The following is a 22,360-nucleotide window of genomic DNA, read 5'->3' as shown; positions in this document are numbered from 1 at the left end:
TACACATCCTTCTTGATTTTGAAGACTATGTACGTGATGATGAATGGTACATCTTCAAAAGTTGACATGTTTCTAACATACCAAAGGTGGTTTACCGTAGCTGTTAGAGCAATTTTTGCTATTTGCATTATAGTTGAACATGTTTAATGTTTTCCTACAAAAGATGCGCTTAATAGCACTAAAAAGAGTGGTCATTCGATTTCCTATCTTAAGCCACTCTTGTATTCTATCACATACATTTTAATTTATGTCACACACTTAAAAAATAAATGTTTATGTGTTTCCACATCGTTATTACAAATACAGCACATTCGGATAATGCTCAAATACTCCTTCTTGTCAAACGTTATTTATTGCATCGTCAACCACATAGTAATTGAAAATTGGGTTAAGGTGCAGATAGACCCCTTAAGTAGAGGCCCTTATAGCGTTTCACTCCTCTTACTCACTGTGTGTGCAATTTAGCCCCTAAAGTACCAAAAATCGAACATTTAACCCCCTCCGCCCTAACTCCGTCAGTCCACCGTTAGTCAAACTTTTTTTTTTTAATTTTAATAGAAATTTATTTTAATTTCAAAAATGGGGCTGACGGTGAGCTTAGCTCTGGATTCGATGAATTCGACCATGGAGTCGGCCAGTCTCGAGTAATCGGCGGCATCCATTTGAATGGAATCCGTCTTGGCGTCGAATGCGGACAACGGGATGAGGCGGATGTGGGGAAGGGAGTTGACGCCGAATAGGGCGAAGGAAGATTGGGATTCCTGAAAATCGATTTCGAAGAAGAAGAGTTTGGATTTGAAATCAGGGTTATTAGATTGGAAAGGGCGAATTCAGATTTGATTGTGGGGAATGAGAGCTCGGGTTTGGAGTAGAGCTGGTGCACATCGAAGAAGATTAGGGCGTGGAATGGGCGCGGGATGGGGAGGGAGAGGATGCGGCGGAGGAGGGCGTCAGAGAGGCATATGACGCCAATGGAGGACTGGGACTAAGATCCAATCTGCCCTCTCAAGATTCAAGAACTGGTGAGCAAGAATCTCCAAACCAGTCCGCTGCAAATCCAAATGAGAAAACGAAGGCAGATGGAGGGGAGGGTGAGGAGAGAGAGGCTGGATTGTATGTTGGCATGTTGCTGTTGGTTTGGGAGTCAGAATAGCTGCTGCTCCTGGTGTCGCGGCTTCGACGACCGAATTTTGGCAGCGCGGCTTCGGCGGCCGGTTTGGGAGATGGAGGAGAGGGTGAGGAGAGAGAGGTTGGATTGTATGTTGCTGTTGGTTTGGGAGTCAGAGTAGCTGCTGCTCCTGGTGTCGCGGCTTCGACGGCCGAATTCTGGCAGCGCGGCTTCGACGACCGATTCTGCTGCTTGGCCGTTCTCGAGGAGCATCGGACGCCGGAGGAAGGGATTTGAATTTTAAAAAAAAAAGTTTGACTAACGGTGGACTGACGGAGTTAGGGCGGAGGGGGTTAAATGTTCGATTTTTGATACTTTAGGGGCTAAATTGCACACACAGTGAGTAAGAGGAGTGAAACGCTATAAGGGCATCTACTTAAGGGGCCTTTCTGCACCTTAACCCTTGAAAATTTAGGAGCGATGAAACCTTTTCAGATGGGTTTATGCTAAAATTGTTTCTCGCCTTTTACACGGAGGAAATTATATGCTCAATAATGATGTTTTTATCACCTCATCCGTCCATCCATAAATTCTTTTGCTTTAGGATAAATATCATATTAAACCTTGAATTATACCCGCTTTATCAAAAAATATCCTAGAAGTTTCAAAATGTTCTCTAAACCCTAGCTCAAAGTATCAAGGTTTTATCAAATATATCCGGCATTTATTTTCCGATCGCCAAAAATGTGACGTGGCTCTCCGGATCCCACCATGTAATTTATATTCTATTTTTTAGTCCATGTCATTTTATATTCTATTTTTTTTAATCCATGTCATTTTATAAATGAAAATCCATCCCGAAAATTAAACTCTATTCTACCCTTTTTAAAATAACTAAAAACTCTCTCTCATTCCCTCTCATCGGTCTCTCTCTCTTCCTCCCTCCCCTTGTCACGCCGTCACCTGCTCCGGCAAGTCGCCGCCGCCGGCTACCCCCATCTCCCTCTCCTTTATGTTCTCGCCTCGTCCCTACCTTTGCTCCCCCTTCTCTCGTCTCTCACAGACACACACACACACACAAGAGACATCAAACATACACACAACGAACCTCGCCGCCGACTTCAATCCGCGCCTCCACTACTCTTTCTCGCCCTATTCTGTATCCCCGACTCACCAACAACGCCAGTGGAGTCATCGTTCCTACCGCCAGCGCCTAAAGCCCTAGATCCCCAAAATATTCGCCGCCGCTTCCCTTGATTTCCGGCGAGTTTACCGCTGGGAAGCCTATCACCGCCTTCCTCCATCCTCTCGCTCATTACCAAGTGTTGAAGCTTCGCATCGCGCCGATCTTTTCCAGCATCGCGCCGGCGAGGGGTTTTTCTAATTCGATGGGGAAGGCATTAATTTTATTTGCTTTGGTTCAATCTCTTGTGTAAAGGCATACCAATGCTGAGAAATAGCCTTACGCGAATATCAGTTAAAGCTCTGTACTTGACTGAAATAAAAAATACTGAAGTTACTTCAGTATCAGTCTACAACCATTTTTTAACTGAAATTTGGTTTGTTTGTTTTCAATCCGTGAAAAATAGCCTGCAGGTGTATTTCCCCCCATATACACCTGTTCAGTTAACCCTCCAGGACCCAACACTTTGTTAATTATCTTTTTATTAACTATGATTTTGCTTTTGATGCCTATCATATTATAATACTAATATCATTTTAATTAATTTCAAAATCTGGTAAAAAAATTTCTTCTGAAAATAGTTACGGAAACAAGAAAGAGCAATATGTAGCTCATGGTTACACCCGAATAAATTTAGAGTGGATTTTTAAAATGGCCACTTTTATATTGTAAAATAAAAAATTGTCCACTAAGATAAAAATATTTAAAAATGGCCACTGTTACCAAAATACCCTTCCACATTAAAAATTAAAAAAATGGCCACTTTACATCACCCCTTTAAAAAATCCCGCAATTCACAACCAGTGTGAATTCACAACCAAAATTTTTTGGTTGTGAATTCACTCTGGTTGTGAATTGAGAATTCACAACCAGTCGAATTCACAACCAGAATTTTTTGTTTGTGAATTCACAACTAGTCGAATTCACAGCCAAAATTTAATTCACAACCAGTCGAATTCACAACCAAAAATTAATTCACAACTAGAATTTTTGGGTTGTGAATTCACAACAAACGAATTCACAACCAAAATTTAATTCACAACCAGATTTATGTTGGTTGTGAATTCACAATCAGTCGAATTCACAACCTGAATTTAATTCACAACTAGAATTTATTTTGGTTGTGAATTCAAGTAGTTGTGAATTTGAGGTTTTAAAGTTTGAATTCACAATTAAAATTGTAATTTATTTTGATTGTGAATTTATAGATTTGGTTGTAAATTCAAGAATATTAAGTTGTGAATTCATCGAGCTAGTTGTGAATTTAAGAACATTAAGTTGTGAATTCATCGACCTGGTTGTGAATTCTTAAATCTAGTTGTGAATTCATAAATGTGGTCGTGAATTCAAGAACATTAAATTGTGAATTCATAAATTTGGTTGTGAATTTAAGAACATTAAAAAAATTGTTGTACAACACCAAAATACAACAACTCAATCTACCATCAACATACATCAATTCCTCTAAATCAACAATCAAAATACAACAATTCCTTCGAATCAACAATCTTAGCATTCAATCTCCAAATCAACAATCTCAACAGATCTTAGAACGAAAATCATTCACAAACGTCTCAAATCTAAAGTTTTTTTCAAGGAATTAAGACAAAAATCCCCAAAATTATTCAGATATGTAACTAGGGTTTTTTATGCATCGAGAATCTCCTCATTAACTCCCAATCAAACCCTGCCCAATTCGACGCCATCAACCTCGAGAAATCCCTAATCCTGCCGCTCAGCGGCCGCGATTCGCCGTCGGCGATCACCACCACGCCTTACGGTTCGCTCCACGTCGCCCATGGCAGCAAATCGAAGCTCGAGTTCCTGCTCTCGGATGCACTACTCAACCACTCCAAATCGAAGCTCAAACGCCAGCTGCAGGGGAGATTGGAACAAATCCAATCACGCTACGCATCCCTCAAGTCCAACGTTGTTCCATTATCAACGTCCAAATCGAAACAGCCAAAGGCAAAGCCGGAAAATCGCTGAGATCCAGAACGAAGGCCTCGTTCAATCTTCACAAAAACAGATCTGATATACGCACTGGAGATCCAGAATGTAGGGCCTGCGATTGGATGACGAAGCGCGCAAGCGGCGGCTGCTCCTTGGAAACTCGAGCCTTGATGTTCTGGCGGCGGTGGACGAAGCGAGAGCGGCGGCGCTTCTCCGAAGGAGAGAAAGAAGGAGGGAGGGAGAGAAGTGCGAAGCGGCTGCTGCTCCTTGGAAACTCGAGCCTTGATGTTCTGGCGGCGGCGGACGAAGCAAGAGCGGCGGTGATCGGAGCGGCGGCGCTTCGCCGGAGGAGAGAAGGAATGAGGGAGGGAGAGAGAGAGTGAGAGAAGTCAGAGTGCATAGAGAGAGAGAGAGAGCGAGCGAGAGAAGTGAGGGAGTATTTTTGACTGGCCATTTTTTAAAATTTTAAAGTGAGGGGTAATTTTGTACTTTTACACAAAAACTGGCCAATTTTTTATGTTTTTATTTCATAGGCTAAAATTTAATTTTACTATATGAAAGTGACTATATTTATATATTAACACATAAATTTATAACAATACCAGTTAAAACAAATAAATACAAAACTTGCATATTTTAACAACGTGGGGTATGGATTATGAAAGGAAATACATGTACATCATGAAGTTGAAGCTTTTCATCCGATTTGAAATCAATAGAGTTTATACTAAAAAGGATATACTCCCTTCGTTTACAAAAATAATTGTAATTTGTCATTTTCGTTCGTCCATAAAAATATGTTCTAATTGTTTTTTACTATTCATGGACCCACCATTTTTTAATTATAGAAGGGCTCTTTTTCTCACTAACTCTCTCTATTTTTTGTATTTTTAACTTATAGAGCCATTTCTCTACTCACTAAATAAATAACTAACTTTTTCTTAAAAATCCATTTGAATTTCCCTTAGAGCGTCTCCAGCTAGCCCACTTTAAGAGGATGGTCCCCGCCTTAAAGCCTCTACTCCACAACCATGAGCTCTAATTGAGGCTCTAATTTTTTATTTCTATTTCATTTCATTTAACTGTTCAAATTTAAAATATAACATTTCATTAAAATTAAAATTGCCACATTATATTAATTAAAATAATAATTAAAAAAACATTACAATAACTAATACAGAAATTTCATTTCAAATTCACCTCATTAATCTAATTTAAATGCATTTGAAAATTAAAATAAATATTGAATTTTAAAATAAAAATTTATATTAAATTTAAATTTTTTGAATTACATTAATGTAGAAAGTTATATAAACAATTAGGTAAAAGGTTGAAAGAACTGAAGAAAAATATTTTGTATTGTATCCCACATCAAAAAGTATATGATTCTCTACGATGTGTAGTGCACTAAAAAAAGAGAAGCTACGTTAAGTTGATTTTATATTGTATCCCACATTGGAAAAAGTATGTTTCTCGACAATGTGTAGTGTACTGTAAAAAGAGAAGCTATATTAAGTTAATTTTGTATTGAATCTCACATCAAAGTGTGTAAATTTACTGTAAAAAGAGAAGCTACATTAAGTTGATTTTGTATTGAATCTCACATCAAAGTGTGTAAGCTTTTCTACAATGTGTAGTACACTATAAAAAAAATAAAACTATATTTAATTAAAATTAAAATTTAAATAAAAATCTATTTTTTTTTAATAAAGGCACGTACAAGCACGCGTCGCACACTTTTTCCTTAAAGTCGAGTGCGAATTTTAGAGCTGGCAATTGACAGGGACGTATCTAGTATAGAACAAAGGGGGTATAGTTGTACCCTCAAATGTTTTATAAAAAGAATATTATTATGTATAAAAATTGAAAAATTACTTTTAATTCTATATTTGTACCCCCATTTGTAGAACAATTAGCTAAAAATTTAGAGGATAAAAAATCGTCTCATCATCCCTTGTTCATCTAAATAAGATCTAAAAAAAAGGTACTACATCTTCTTCAAGAAAAAGTTACGAATTTGGATGGTTCAAATATTAGTAGTGTGTCATTAGAAGAGAAAGAAATAGTTTATGATTTTCAATTTAAATAATGTACATAATGTATTAGTTTATGTTTATGTAGCGCACCCCAAAAATTAAATTCTGGATCCGCCACTGATTGAGCCAAGGGGGTGCCGGCGCAGTGGGATGCGAAGCGGGGCAGATTGAGTCGTGCGTTTGCACCCTGCTGAAGATGCTTTTAGGACTTATTTTTATGAACAGGAAGAGTATTATATGCTTTTTCGGTTCACAAAAATTGTGTGTTTATTACTATTTTCGTCCGTTTACAAAGATTGAGTGTTTTTCTTTTAGAAACTCTCTTTATACTTTAAACCTTATTTACACTCAATATTTACAAATTACCCACCATTTACTTTTACAATTTGATGAATTCAATACTATCTTTAACACTAAAATTACATATTTCAACTATTTTATTAAAATTTATGCCATCAATTCCACCACACACTCTTTGTGATGAGGGAGTAATTTACAGCAATACTCTACTTATTCAACCGCCACCAATATACCATAAATAAGATTTGTCATCTACTCATTAAACTAATATTCCACTTTTAGTTGACAAAGGTAAAAAAAAATATCAAAGCATATATAGTTGTACTGACCCTTTTCATTAGCAGTTATCACAGTATATAAATATGTAACAATTTATCCAAATTTACTAGTTAAGTCTCAAATTTCTATAAAATTCGAAATTGAGTCGAGCAAAGTTTGGCTACTACAATTTTCAGATTTTAATTTTCTGTACTATTGCTACATGTTACACCTATCAAATTTACCCTACATCTTTAGATGGAATTGTTACCACACTATGAAGCTTGATTCCCTTCCACTAATGCATCTCGTCATATGTAAAATATTAGCACTAAATAAACAGATGGGATTTAGTGTTCATAAAACCGATCACATACTTATCGTGGGCAAGCATAATATTTCCACCACTGATGTAACAGTTTTAATTTGAAAAGAGAATTAACATATCTTACTCTAATTAAAATTATCATACTCTAATTAAGATTGCCACATCAATGGTGGGCACATTATGTATGCCCACGGTGGGTAGGTGAACGGTTCTGGTAGTGTTCATTAATTTTTTTGTGTCAGTATTATGTATCTATTGACTATTATTATAACAGGTGGTCATGTGTATATTGAAGTAGTGTCATTGAAAAGTCGATTTCATCGTGAAATCGGTTTCACAGGAGTTTTTGTGTTATTATAATAATATTTTTTTAAATAAAATTTATTATAATATTATGTATTATATTTAATAAATTGAAATTAAATGATTATACTCCTTATTTATCAATCATAATAATGAATTACTCCATCCATCCACGAAAATTACGGTGTTATTATCATTTTTCGTGCTTCCACAAAAATTATGGGGTTTTCATTTTGGTACACCTCCTTTAATATTTTAAACACTTGATATTTATAAAAAAAAAATCAAATCATTTAACACATTAACTTTGATGAGTCTTTTTCTCCATTCAATTTTGGTAAGTCATTTTCTTCACGTTAATACACATCTTCCAATCATTTACTAAAATTCGTGTCCTCCCAAATCACACCACAATTTTCGTGGATGAATGAAATATTAACTAATAAAAGTAAAATTAAAGGATTGAGAATAATTGTATATTTTAATTGAGTCGAATAAACTCTAATTACTGATTACAAAATTAAACTACAATATGCAAAAATGAAATTGAAGGAAAAAAAATGAAAGAAAATAAATAAGACACTAATTTTGATACACTGAATCTGAATAGCTAGATAATAATGCACACATGATTCTAAATGAAAGAGTAAATAAAATAAAATAAAATTAAACACTATTCCCCTAATTCATGACCAACCACTCCAACTATGAATCAGCTCAAATAAATTCATAACCGATTAATGTCGAATCATATGTTGAATACATCCCATTGAATCAATCCTACCAATAAGGTGTAAATGCATATGAAGATAGGGACAAAATCACACACTCAAATACTCCAACTGACTCCAAATATAGAATCAAATCTTGTGCTCGATAATTAATTAACTTTACTCAAAATAATTAGTAGTAAAGTCAGCAGCAAACATGTTAACAATTGTACATAAATCTGCTTACTAATACATGCAACAAAGTAAGACCCTTAACAACTGTAATAAAGGAATCCGAGTGTCAAATGAGAAAATGATGAACTGTAAAATCCTCAAAGAAATTAAACATAATTATGTAGAAGACAATCTTGCTCAACCATTTTTCACAGTTGTGCAAAGCCATGCAGAAAGTGCCATTTTCATCACCAAATTTTACATCGACACGAATTCTTGAAATCAATGCTCTAACCCCTTATAAATGCAGCTCAAAAATGTCACATTTTAATGCCATAAACAAGGCTTTGCAGTAAAATCAGGGCTTCTTCATCATGAGATTTGTGAGTGTTTTCTTGAATCTCATTGTTGCAGTCTTTGTGATCTTGCCTGGTTTTGTTACTGCAACAAATCCATTTTGCCATTTGAAATGGCCAAACTGGAAACACTACTTCAACCCACTGCCTCCATTTCACCTTCCACCATATGACAATCCACCACCGCCGGACACCACCGCGCCTCCTCCTCCTACTCCCAGCTATGCGCCACCGCCATCTCCGACATACACTCCGGCCATACCAACTCTTCCTCCGCCCTTCCCCACCTACTCTCCACCGCCACAAAACCCGCCACCGACTTATAGCCCTCCTCCAACTAGTCCATCACCACCACCTTATACCCCTCACCCTCACCCTCCTCACCACCACCACCAACCACCCAAAACTCCAACCTACAACCCTCCCTCGACTCCACCACCAACGCCAACCTATCAGTCTCCCCCGACTCCGGTTTACACTCCTGCACCAAGTGTACCCCAAAGTCCACCACCATCACCTCCTCCGGTCTATAATCCACCACCACAAAGCCCTCCTCCGACGTATAGCCCTCTTCCACCTAGTCCGTCACCACCACCACCTTATACACCTCAACCTCATCCTCCTCACCACCACCACCACCATCACCACCACATACCCAAAACTCCGACCTACAACCCTCCCTCGACTCCACCAAAAACCCCGCCTCAATCACCATCACCACCAACGCCAACCTATCAATCTCCCCCAACTCTTCCACCACCAACTCCGGTCTACACCCCTGCACCAAGTGTACCACAAAATCCACCACCATCAACGCCAACCTATCAATCTCCTCCACCGGTATATAACCCGCCACCAACAACGCCAACCTATCAATCTCCACCATCTCCGGTTTACACTCCCACACCAAGTGTACCAGAAACTCCACCATCACTCCCTCCAACTCTTCCACCACCAACTCCGGTCTACACCCCTGCACCAAGTGTACCACAAAGTCCACCACCATCAACGCCAACCTATCAATCTCCTCCACCTCTTCCACCGGCTTATAACCCACCACCACCAACGCCAACCTATCAATCTCCACCATCTCCGGTTTACACTCCAACACCAAGTGTACCAGAAACTCCACCATCACTTCCTCCGACTCTTCCACCACCGACTCCGGCACCATCAACGCCAACCTATCAATCTCCTCCACCTCTTCCACCGGTCTATAATCCACCACCCCCAACACCAACCTATCAATCTCCACCATCTCCGGTTTACAATCCGGCACCAAGTGTACCAGAAACTCCACCATCACTTCCTCCAACTCTTCCACCACCAACTCCAGACTACAATCCATCACCATCAACACCTACTTGCCAACCCGGGCTGCCTATTCCGTCATATGGCTTTCCTCCATCGCCACCATCTCCATGAGCAATCTTGACAATTAAGCTTTTACCAGTAGCTTTGTAATGTTGTTTTTGCATATTTATATTTCCCTTGTTTTTCAAGTTGTATTGTACTCACCTTTTCAATCATATATCGAAATTTTATTTAATGGCTACAATCCTCAATGACTAACATCTTTAACACATTTCAATCCGATATATAAAAGTTAATGCTTGCATCTCTTTTCATCAATGTATGACACTAACACATGACAATATTCACTTGGCAATTAAACAACACCAATAACACATAACAAAAGAAACTACAAATTTCACAGAACAAAAAAAATCTTATATCACCACAGATAATCAAGAACCATTTGTATAAATTCATAAAGAAAAAAACTACAATTATTTCACATCAAATGGCTTCAAGGGCCAATCTCCCCACCATTTTAGCCATGGGCACAGGGCATTTTGTAACCATATCCAACTTAGTAGGATTTGAAGCATGCCTAAAGAGGGACAACCCCAGCAAAACAAGCTCACCAAGAGAGAGTCTTGAGGAAAGGAAGCCATGCCAGTAGTGAGGATCAAGCTCAAAGAAGGCATCAAAGAACCTCCTCGTCCCGTTTAAATCGAGCTTCAACAACGTCTCCATGCCAAAATTGTAGTACTCCCTCACACACCTCCTCTCCACAGGCCACAACCCATCCCAAGCCCTCTGATAAAGGGGAGCCCCCCGGATCATCCTGGTCGAGCCAAGGCACTCAGCAATGGCCCTCGCAAGCACAGGGGCGAGCGCCATTGTCTGAGCCACCGTGTAGCCAGTAGCAGGGTGCACGATCCCTGAATTCCCCCCAATCGCCATCACACTCTGGGGGATCCGCGGGAGGGGCCCCCCCATCGGGATCAAGCACTTCTCATCCTCAACCACGGCTCTCACCCTGATCCCCAGCTGCCTCAGCCTCGCCACCATCCTCCTCTTCACCTCTGCATAAGACAGCACCGGTCTGCTCACCAGCGACGTCTCCTCAAGAAACACCAGGTTCGAATCAAAGGGCATCGCATACAAGAAGGTCGGGAATCTTTCATTGCTAGCACGTAGATATGGCTCGTTTCCAAGATGAGAGTCCCTCCAATCCATCAACACCATCTTGTCCAAATCGAAGGGATGCTCATCAACCTCAGCAAGAATGCCATGAGCAATCTGAAAGCCTGGATTCCTCGGCTTGTCATACTCGGTGAAAGCACTAGCAAAGCCACTAGCATCAACAATCAAACTAGCCCTCAATTCAATGCCATCATCACAAGAAATTGAGGACTCAAACTCCTCATGATTCACCTTCCAAACCTTAGCTTTATAAAATTTCACACCATGTGTTGCACAATCAGATAACAATTTCAATTTCAAGTCTTTCCTATTGACTCTACCATAAGCACGGTCCAAATACTTGGTTTTTCGATCATCTATATGAACACAAGTCATGGGCCATTTAGCATCCAAACAATCCTCTAATCCCAAGCTCTCAAACTCATCAACCCACACGCCGTAGTTGTTGGGCCACATGGTAAGGGGGGAAGGGTCGAGGCAGCATACCTTGATGCCGCGTCGGGCCACTTGCTCGGCCAGCCGCAGACCGGCCGGGCCGGCGCCGATGACGATGACGTCGAACCGGGAGCGGTCGGCCTGGTTGAACCAGGGGATGTCGAAATTCAAAGACTCCGGTTTTGATTTGGGTTCCAAATCAAGAAAGCTGTCGAACTTGCTGCTTTGAGCTGTTTGGGGATTTTTTCTGAGATGGGTGTAAGGGATTGGATGCAAAGTTGGAGTCTTGGCTGGGAATGAACATGGGTTTGAAGTGGAGAGCAGGGGTGATGGGGTGAGATTGAGCAGAGACGCCATGAGAGAGACAGAGAGAGAATGCAAATAAAACAGGTTCTTGAACTAAATATGCAGAAAAAGAATCACAAGAATTCAATGCTGCCAAAATTGAATCTTTAACTAACTGAACAGAGAGGATCCCAGAAAATGACCCGAAATTTGATGAAAATTGATGCTCTTGAAAACAAAATTTGGCATTTCTACCAATTGGTGGGCCATCATCGGCAAACCTACTCCTAATTAACTTTTTTTTTTGAGAAAATACCCCTAATTATCTTAATTAACTACTCTATTGAATTTGAATGATTGCGTTTAATACTTCCTCCTCTCTCAAAAATATTTCTTTCTTTTTATTTTAGTTCCTCGCAAAACATTTTTTAATCTATTTTTAAAAATAATTCTACTAATTATTATTTTTACAATCTTCATTTTTTTGTAGAACTCATTCTCTATTTATCAAATACACAATTAATTTTTATTAAATCCACATCATCATCTAATTTTTATTAAATCCACATCACTTTCTTTTAAAAAGATGTTTGAGAGAATAAGAGCCTACTATATTTTAATTCGTTTTATGTCTCGTCCAAGAATCATATTGATATTCGTATGATTATGGATTATAATTTTATATAATTTAATACTAGCAATTCTCGTTATTGTCACCACGGTTATTAGATTGAATCCTCATATTATCACAGTGATCCCCCCCAAAAAAGCCGTCTGGCCCCATGATTATTGTTATAATCGGCAAATCCTAAATGAACAGAACGTTGGGCCGCTGTGGGGCGGCCGTTCTTTTAGAAAGATTAAGGAGGTGTCTAGTTGATTTTATAACTTCTTTAAAAAATGCGTATAAATTGTTAAAACAGTTTATAAGCTCTTTCAAACTATTTATTAAAATAAGCTTTTATACGATTTATAAATTTTAAAAATAAGCTCTAAAAACTTATAAGATCTTCAAAAAATGAGTTTTTCTATCTCTAACTTATTTTATCATAATCTTATATTTAACAATTATTTTATAAATATTATTTAACTATAATTTTTTATTTTCATCATATACTATCATTCTAATTTTATGTCTATTCAATTTTCTCTTTCTAATAATTTTTTTTCTCTCTAACTTATAAGCTCAATAACCAAAACACTTTAATAGCTTATAAGCTCTTAAGAACCAGGGGGCTTAGCCCACTGGCCACCAGGTCCTCACTTAAGTGAAGTGACCCGGGTTCGATCCCTCTTGGGAGCGAATTGGAGATTGGAGATATAAGGTGAATTTGGTGAATGGGAGAGATAAGGTGGTACTTGGAGTGGATGGGGAACTAACTACTAACATCTAACATGACTTTGCCCGATCAAAAAAAAAAAAAAAAAAAAAGCTTATAAGCTCTTAAGAAATCATATCTTATAAGCTTCAAAAGCTTATAAGCTCTTTAAAATAAGCTTAGCCAAACGCCCTCTAAAGATAAAATAAAATGGGTTAATTGCCTGTAAATCTATAACGTTTTCTCGGAATTGGTTTTTGTTCATAATTTAAAAAATCTACTTTTAAATACATAATCTTTCGTTTTTGTCTCAAATTTATCCGATGACCGATTTTTTATTACGCCGGCGCCGAAAATGACACGGTGGCAGCCGGAATTAACACCTAGGCATATTTATGACATGTGGATAAAAAAAAAAAAAAAAAAAAAAAAAAAAAAAAAAATCCCCCACCTCTCTTAGGGTTTGGGATGGGGGAGGTTGGGGAAGATGATGTGGATTTTTTTTTCCACACATCATAAATGTGCCACCGTGTCATTTCCGACACCGACGTGAGAAAAAATTGGTCACCGAAAAATTTTTGAGACAAAAACGAAAGGTTATGCATTTAAAAGTAGATTTTTTAAATTAAGAGCAAAAATCAATTTTGAGAAAACGTTATAGATTTACATGCAATTAACCCAAATAAAATTGTTTAGCGCATGCTGTGGATTAATTGAAATATATGAATTTCATTTAGAAAATGTATAAACTGCCCAGCTGTCCGTTAATTGAAATATACGAATTTCATATGTTGTAGGCCAAACAACGCTTCTATTTTTGGTGGGGGGATATGGAACACGTTTAAAACTGTAGGATTGTTATGCTATGAATTTGCATTAGATAATTAAATGTTGCATGAAATAAACATGCCTTGCTATTAATTAAAACCTCATGAGGCTCAATTAGACAATTGGTCATTTCAATTATTCAAAATGTAATAGTAATAGGAGTAAGTTTTCAAAAAAATAGTAGTAATAACAAGATTGTTCTCAAAAGCTGAAATTAATTTCCATTAATATGATACAAACACAAAACCAAATGTAAAGCGTTCGATTGTGTTTCTGAAAAGATAAATTTTTTGAGACAAAGAGTTTGGCTACAGTCTTTGCTTAATCGCATTACCAAACAAAAACACTCGTTATCTATATTTTAAAAAAATCTGTTACTACTGCAACAATTTCCCTCTAAAATTCTATCCAGTAATAAATCTCCCAGCCAATATCCAGATATGCTCTACAGTCTATACATTGCCTCTACTTAGGATGTCATAATTTCACATATTCCTTTAACATGCACTTCTCCATCTCATCTAATTGACATTAAATTTAGCTCCACATATAGATCAGCCCCTACAAAATTGCACAAATAAAATGAAAGCCTTATATTTCAAACCAGCTGATTATCCAATTATGAAGTTCTGCTAAGATGAATTTCAAGAAATTCAGTTCCACCATATTCACAAACAAGTAGACCTCTTATTATATTTTATTCTGTAGGCTTTCTCTGTTCTTTTCTAGATACATCACACGCAATCGAAAAAGACCACCAATTTATGTAGACACATGAATAAGAGGAAGCGAACTGCATCACAGATATACTAGATATTATCATGCTTGTGCATCACACCACTTTACAGCCACGACAGCATAAATCAAGTAAAATTATCTGGAAACGACACATTTTCCATAGGCATTCTGATAGAAGCAACCATAAGGCACCTGAAGATTTTGCTGTCATGGTTTGGATTCAACAGGATCACCCAATGTAGACCACAATTGATTATTTTGATCGGCAAGAAGGTAAAGTGATGCCTCCGCATGCAACCGCAATTATGAAGTACAGGAGCAGAACAATCAAACACGTCAGCAAGGCCCTGTGAAGCACACAATATTTTAAGTCAATAGCCATGAACCAAAGAGTTCAACAATAAATGACACACACAGCTACTTTGCTTAAACAGATTAAGAATTCATCGTCTGTAACTAACACCTGAAAAAAGAAGCTTGTAAATTTTTAAGATGCAAACTTGACTCAATAGAGTGGTAGACAGAACCATAAACTTACAGTAGCTTGGCATTCTTCATCCATAGAGCTCGACGAAGGCGCTTTGATTGTTTCCTGAAGTGGAATGCACTATCTTGCATGGTTGCTGTTTTGTCAACGAGAAGTTCAATCTTGTCACCTCTCTCTAGAATCTTCTCAATGTTGTCCACCGTGATTGTGCGTACCTGAACCCAAATTAAGGTGTCATGACAAGTAGTGCAATAACAAGGATGAGGAAGATTGACATACACAACAAGAAGCATATCATATATACATTAATAGAAGAATAATGGAATTTCTCTGAATTCATATATCACTCCTGATCACAATTCACAAACTATTGATATAAGATGGCCATAAAAAAAATGCAGACATGCTATAAAAAGAAACATTGGGTATCATTTAGCCTAGACATGTCTAAAAGCTGGATTTCATACAGCTTGGACATCAGTTGATGTATTATTTGACAAGTATTTTTAGAAACTTTGAGATCTTTCTTGACTTCTCCTACTAAGAGGGTGTTTGGCTAAGCTTATTTTAAAGAGCTTATAAGCTCTTGATGTTTTAAGAGCTTATAAGATGTAGTTTCTTAAGATCTTATAAGTTGTCAAAGTGTTTGGATAATTGAGCTTATAAGCTAGAAAGAGAATTTTTAGTGAGAGATTGAGAAAAAAAATCGAAAAGAAATGAAATTAGAATGATATATAATGTCATAATTGAGTTATTTTTGTAAAATGAGTGTTGCTTATAAGAAAATGAGAAAACAAGTTGGGGTAGAGGAATTTATTTTTGGGGGGAGCTTACAAGCTCTTAGAGCTTAATTTTACAACTTATAAACTCTTTAGGAGCTTATTTTACCAAACACTTTGAAGGAGCTTATAAGCTCCTAAACAACTTATAAGCTGTTTTAAAGAGCTTATAAACTCAGTCAAACACCCTCTAATTGTTTTGGATGAACTAACACTTATTTCCCATTAAGCACTTAAGGGGATGAGATCCTCTCATTGAGAACAAACATCTATAGAATTTATACTTTATACTTTTATCCTTAGAATTATTGTATTTGGTGAATAAATATCCACAAAATGATCCATGAAGAAATATAAAACGATCGAAGACAAACCATGTGAAAAGAAAAAGAAGAAAGAAAAAAAAAACAGACCAATGGTGTTGCTAAATAACAACTTTTTACACATAGCACATGTAAGTACATTTTTTTAGAATAGAAGGAAAAAATTACATCATAAATGTTGTTTAGCCTTGACTATATTTTGACACCTAGCAAAAAAAGTTTCTTATTGCTTCCATATTTTGTGGCACAGTACCTAAAAAATAAAAGCCATAGTTCAGAAGGTAAAAGCAGCCAAAGCTATTGGATCTAAAAGCAATTTTTATCAAGCCAAAAGTATCAGAATACCATTACTCATTTTTCTCCATCCATCATATTGTAGATTTAAGGGCACATACTCACGATTGAATTGAAACAAGGACAACTGGAAAATCGAAATCAAAATGCAACACACTTCAGGACCATAACCAGAAAATCAGGTATAAACAAATAAATCAATTTAATCAAAACCTGAAACCGAAATGCAGTTAACATTCATAACAAAAATGCAGCTGGCTTCCTAATAGATGAGATGAGAAACATCTTTTATGACATACCTAAAACACACAACCACCTCATTACATGGCAATCCAATAATGAAACACAGATGTATAATCTTTGCAGATTTTCGTTTTATTTATGAAGATGATAAATACTTGCCTCACTAACTTCTGCTCTAACACGGTTTAGCGTATCCGCATTAGGATTACTGGAAAAAAACTCCATTTGCTGGTGCAATACTCTTGAGAATTCATCATTCATAGCATATGCAGGCGCATAAGGAGCCACTCTCCCATAATTCTTCATAAACCTCATCTGGATATCCTCCAAATACGAGAATGGGATCCTTCCTGCATCAAAGCATTACATTACTCAACCAAGTTTCAAATGAACACAGAATCATAGATGAACATAATACTTCCTCACTGCTCCATAGCATACAAGTAAAGTCCAACTAAATCAACACATCAATTTCATAAACACAAAATCATATAGCGCTGTGCAAATCTACAATACATCATCACCTAGTGTAGTTTAAAAAATTCAGCATCTACGATACCCTAAAATCGATATGAGTATGACAACCTAATTCACGCCCAGGCAGGGAACAGCAACGCATTAAACCCTGAACCACAAAATTAAAAAATAAATTCACTCGATTTGGGAACGGAGGCTTACTCCCGAAGGTGTCGTTGGCCATACAGAGAAACGTGATGCCATCGGAGCGGAGGATGTGGAAGATGTAGCGATCCTGAGAGAAGCAGAGCCGCGACTCGGCCGAATCGGTCTCGCTGAGCTTCTCGAGTATCCGCCGTACCACCGCGCCGGTGTTCCCCGTCACGGCGCTGAACTCCGCCAGCACCGTCGTCCCGCGAGCCACCACGCCGTAAAGAATCGCCATCCCCAAATTCCGACTGAAATTTTACAAACGCGATTACTGATTGTTGAGCTCCGACGCAGAGGCGATGAGGTGTTCGGGCGAGTCAAAAGAGGAAGAAGCTGCCGTCGCGGAGAGTTTTGATACACTTACAGCGGGCTCTCATCGATGACTGAAACGGAGAATTTTTGTTATTTTATTTATTTTGATTTTGAGATATTTCACGAAGGTGTTAATCATTAATAATATACTATACAGAGGCCATCAATTGATTAATAGAAAACAGAAAATTGATTAATACATTGATTAGATGCATTATTGCATAACAATTGATATATACGGCGACAACATGCATAACAATTGATTAAATGTATCGCCACTTAATTAATTAAACAATCAAAAATTGAGTATATTAACATACATGGATTGATGCGTGATTTTCATATCAAGAATTGTTATACAAATATTATACAGATAAAAAAAATCAAACTTTTTGAATCAAATATGAATGCAAGAATTTCGTGAAATCAAATAGAGATTTTCGTGAAATCAAATAGAGATGAAGTTATTTAGGGGGGTGTATTCGTTGTGGAATTTAATGGATTTCTATGGATTTTAAAAGTCTGGGTGTATTCGTTCAAGACTTTTAAAAGTCTGCAGAAATCTGGGTGTATTCGTTCAAGACTTTTAAAATTTCATATAAATCTGGGTGTATTCGTTTCAGACTTTTTAAAATCCATACAAATCTAGGTGTATTCGTTATTCCATTGACTTAAAATCCAGAATGACTTTCATGGATTTCATCCAAAAAATACACACGACGAAATCCGGCCAAGAACCACGAGAATTGAAATCCATGAAGTTTTAAGCGAGCGCTGAGTTCCAGCGCCCGCGGCCAAGAAGCCAGCGAGCGCCGGAACTCAGCACCCGTTGAGAAAGTCCAGCGCCCGCTGGGTTGCACCTGAATTAGTGGTTTAATGCTGTTAATTTGGAAAGCCTTATTTGAAGAGAGATAGAGAGAGAGAGTTGCGGATTTGGTTTTGAGTGAGATTTGAGGGGAAAATTAACTTTGAGTTTTCGGGAAGAGGCACAGGGAGTTTGCAAAGATGATGTCAAGATCTTATACCAACCTTTTGGATTTAGCATCTGGAAATTTCCCAATAGTGGGTAGGGAGAGGGACCGGAAGCGCCTCCCGAGGGTTATGACCGTTCCGAGGAATATTCTTGAGCTAGATGATGAACAGGCTAGCAGTGCTACATCGGAAAACCCATCTTCACTTCTTGGTGATAGGATCATCATTGTTGCAAATCTTCTGCCTCTGAAAGCAAAACGAAGGCCTGACAATAAGGGCTGGACTTTTAGCTGGAACGAGGATTCCTTGCTGTTACGGGTTAGGGATGGCTTTCCGGAGGACATGGAGGTGCTATATGTTGGATCATTGCCTGTTGATGTCGATCCAATTGAACAGGATGATGTAGCCAACTACCTTTTGGAGAAATTCAAATGTGTCCCTGCATTTCTTCCGCCCAGTCTTCTGGAAAAATATTATCATGGCTTCTGCAAGAAGCACTTATGGCCACTCTTTCACTATATGCTTCCATTTTCATCAGATCATGGAATTCAGTTTGATAGGTCCATGTGGGAAGCATATGTATCGGCCAATAAGTTGTTCTCACAAAAAGTTATTGAAATAATTAATCCTGAGGATGATTTTGTCTGGATTCATGATTATCATTTGATGGTTTTACCCACATTTTTGAGGAGCTAAAGCAACAGTTTGCAGGCAAAACTGTGTTGCTCGGAATTGACGATATGGACATATTTAAAGGTTTCCAGCGCTCGCTGGATTCCCAGCGGTCGCTGGGTTTTCAGCGGTGCTGGGACTCAGCGGGCGTTGGTTTTCATGGAATTCAATTACAGAATTGTCCCGTAAAGTCTTCGAAAATCAGTGAAAATCAGGGTGAAATCCAACCACAAATTCTTTGAAAGTCGTCTGGAATCTATGTGAATTCCATGGAATTTAAATTCCATGGACTTTTTAAAGTATGTGGAAATTCACAACGAATACACCCCCCTTAATTAACTACACTCTCATATGATTCACATTAAATTGATACATATTGATGACACAAAAATACAATAGAATTACCTTTCTACAATCGAAGGGAGATGGAGATGAGAGAACTAGAACTATGGTGCTGATAACGTGTTATAAACTAGAGAGAAGCAAGAGAATAGAGAAGAGAATACGTATTAAGTGTATTCAATATGGACGCTAAAGGCCTATATTTATACAAGTGGGAAGCTAGGGTTTTAGGGAGATTTCTTGGTCAACACATATAAGATATATCTTATAGATATATTTACAACATTTAGGGGGGTGTATTAGTTCAAGACTTCAATAGATTTCTGCAGACTTTTAAAGTTTGAGTGTATTAGTTCAAGACTAGGGATGGCAGTGGATCTTGGGCTCGGTCCAGATCCGTGGATCCAGATCCATTTTTACGGATCTGGATCTCAATTTTTTGGACCCGACGGATCTGGATCTGGATCTGGATCTCAGTTTTGAAAACGGATCTGGATCTGGATCTTGAAATTTTAGATCCGGATCCGGCCCAGATCCGACCCGTGGATCCGTTTTATTTTATATATATATATATATATTTTATATTTAGTTTACTAATAATATTAACTAAATTAAAAATAATAAATAAATTATATTCAAAAGAATAAAAACTAAAAGTAATTAGATAAAAGTATTTTGTGTTATATTTTTCATGATGGAAATTAGGTGTTGTTGATTTTGTGAAATTTTTTTAATTTAATTTAAAAATAGTAGATCCATGGATCTGGACCCGTGGACCCGCGGATCTGACGGATCTGGATCTGGATCCAAAATTTTCAGATCCACGGATCTGGATCTAGTATATGAAAACGGATCTGGATCTGGTATTGGCCAGACCCGGTCCAGATCCGGCCCGTTGCCATCCCTATTCAAGACTTTTAAAAGTCTTTTAAAGTTTGGGTGTATTAGTTCAAGACTTTTAAAAGTCTATAAAAATCTAGGTGTATTCGTTAAAGACTTTTAAAAGTCTATAAAAATCTGGGTGTATTCGTTAATCCATGGACTTTAAAGTTGGAATGACTTTCATTGATTTCGTTGAAAAAATAGGCATGAACAAATCCGAACACAGACCACGAGAATTCACAAATCTTGCAAATTCCCCACGCTTGCTGGGTGCCAGCAGACGCGGCTCAAGAAGCCAGCGCCGGCTGGCACCTAGCGATCGCTGCCGAGGATACAACGATGAAAGTTCTCATTTATCTCATTTCACAACCATTTCTCTCTCTCTCTCTCTCATGTTTCCGGTGATTTCTCATCTGTCGTCTCCCTCGCTGCCGCATCGGCCTCGTCCCCCTCGTCTCTCTATCTTGTACTCACTAATTTGTGACCCAAAATCCCTACTTTTGCAAGATCTCCAAATTTTGATTTTTTTTCTAAATCGAGGGTTTGTAATGGTGACTGAGGAGAGCAATTTATGGGGAAGGCGACGCTATGGCTTTGAATTGGTGGTTGAGGATTTTCGATTTGGGATGTTTGGTGGTGGTGGAGATGAAGAGGTGCACAGGGGATTTTGGAGGGTGGGGAAGGAAAACGTGTTCAGGGTGGTTGGTGGTGGTGGAGATTGAGGGGACCACCGCGACGGCAGCGGTGGCGGAGGTGGGGGTAAGCGGCACATGAGGGTCTCCAGCGCTCGCGTGCTTGCAGCGGCCGCTGGGCCTCGGTCCAGCGCTCACGGGCTCGCACCTCGCTGGGTTTGTGGATTTCAAGTCCAAAAATATCACGTCAAATTCTTGCTAATTCATTAAAAATCTGATCGAGAATTCATTCGAAATCATGAGGAATCCGTGAGAATTCTATAGACTTTTAAAATCCACGGACTTTTAAAATCTACATAAGTCTTGAACAAATACACCCCCCTTAGATTATTTTACAGGAATTATAGTTCGAGTTAGGTAGTGTTTTAATTTACAGTAAATAATTCAATGTGAAAAAATGAAAAACACTAGTTTTGAAATATTTTTTCGAAACTAAATATGATAAAAGCTCATTCAAAAGTATCAAAGTACTAAAAAAAAGATGAAGGATTTTATTTTATAATCTTAATACTACGGACACACAAAGAGAGAAAGAATGGGAAAAAATTAAAGATTTACAAGTATACAAACGAGAGAATGTGAATTCCAATCGTGAAAGGAGACAAAAAAATGAATGGATAATATGACTTTAACCATTTCTAATAGCAAAACTTGATACTCTTGACAATTTTCTCCGCACCAGTGTTGAGTTTTTGAAGATCATTTCATTTTTTGTCTTCCAAATTTTGTACAGCATTGCCAAATTAGGCCTAAGATTTTCTTCTTCACTTGATCAAGATCAGAGCTCACAAAATCCTCTAAATGATCTTTCAAATTAATTGCATAAATTAAATGGCGATCAAGCCATTCACATACCTTATACCGAAGTAGAAATGTCTTAGAGCAAGTA

At 37.8% G+C, this 22,360-nt stretch overlaps 3 protein-coding genes across 3 annotated transcripts; 1 reads left to right on the top strand and 2 right to left on the bottom strand.

The window, feature by feature from the left end:
- Positions 1-8,347: 8,347 nt before the first annotated feature.
- On the top strand, positions 8,348-12,012 carry LOC131021753 (extensin-like). The gene has a single exon (XM_057951039.1). It carries the CDS (start codon positions 8,728-8,730, stop codon positions 10,132-10,134), a length of 1,407 nt encoding a protein of 468 aa, XP_057807022.1. The 5' UTR covers positions 8,348-8,727; the 3' UTR covers positions 10,135-12,012.
- LOC131021739 (capsanthin/capsorubin synthase, chromoplastic-like) lies at positions 10,419-12,254 on the bottom strand. Its single transcript, XM_057951021.1, has one exon. It carries the CDS (start codon positions 11,992-11,994, stop codon positions 10,510-10,512), a length of 1,485 nt encoding a protein of 494 aa, XP_057807004.1. The 5' UTR covers positions 11,995-12,254; the 3' UTR covers positions 10,419-10,509.
- A 2,482-nt stretch (positions 12,255-14,736) lies between these two features.
- LOC131021746 (vesicle-associated membrane protein 714) lies at positions 14,737-18,129 on the bottom strand. The gene is made up of 4 exons (XM_057951031.1): positions 17,612-18,129; positions 17,093-17,283; positions 15,346-15,509; positions 14,737-15,154 (listed from the first exon to the last, which is right to left on the bottom strand). The coding sequence occupies exons 1-4, from the start codon at positions 17,832-17,834 to the stop codon at positions 15,061-15,063; spliced, it is 672 nt and encodes a 223-aa protein (XP_057807014.1). The 5' UTR covers positions 17,835-18,129; the 3' UTR covers positions 14,737-15,060.
- Between the last annotated feature and the right edge of the window lie 4,231 nt (positions 18,130-22,360).

Source organism: Salvia miltiorrhiza, chromosome 1 (genome assembly GCF_028751815.1).
Source record: "Salvia miltiorrhiza cultivar Shanhuang (shh) chromosome 1, IMPLAD_Smil_shh, whole genome shotgun sequence".
NCBI classification, from domain to species: Eukaryota; Viridiplantae; Streptophyta; class Magnoliopsida; order Lamiales; family Lamiaceae; genus Salvia; species Salvia miltiorrhiza.
The sequence above is the reverse complement of the archived record's forward strand: the minus strand, read 5'-3'. Positions and strand labels throughout refer to the sequence as shown.

Bases quoted from the DNA above. Each gene is read 5' to 3' on its own strand.
- LOC131021753 (XM_057951039.1), top strand. From the start codon at position 8,728: ATGAGATTTGTGAGTGTTTTCTTGAATCTCATTGTTGCAGTCTTTGTG.
- LOC131021739 (XM_057951021.1), bottom strand. From the start codon at position 11,994: ATGGCGTCTCTGCTCAATCTCACCCCATCACCCCTGCTCTCCACTTCA.
- LOC131021746 (XM_057951031.1), bottom strand. From the start codon at position 17,834: ATGGCGATTCTTTACGGCGTGGTGGCTCGCGGGACGACGGTGCTGGCG. The intron at 17,284-17,611 runs GTAAGCCTCCGT...GCTTTGATGCAG, and splicing joins GGCCAACGACACCTTCGGGA to GAAGGATCCCATTCTCGTAT. The intron at 15,155-15,345 runs GTAAGTTTATGG...TGTGCTTCACAG, and splicing joins ATGAAGAATGCCAAGCTACT to GGCCTTGCTGACGTGTTTGA.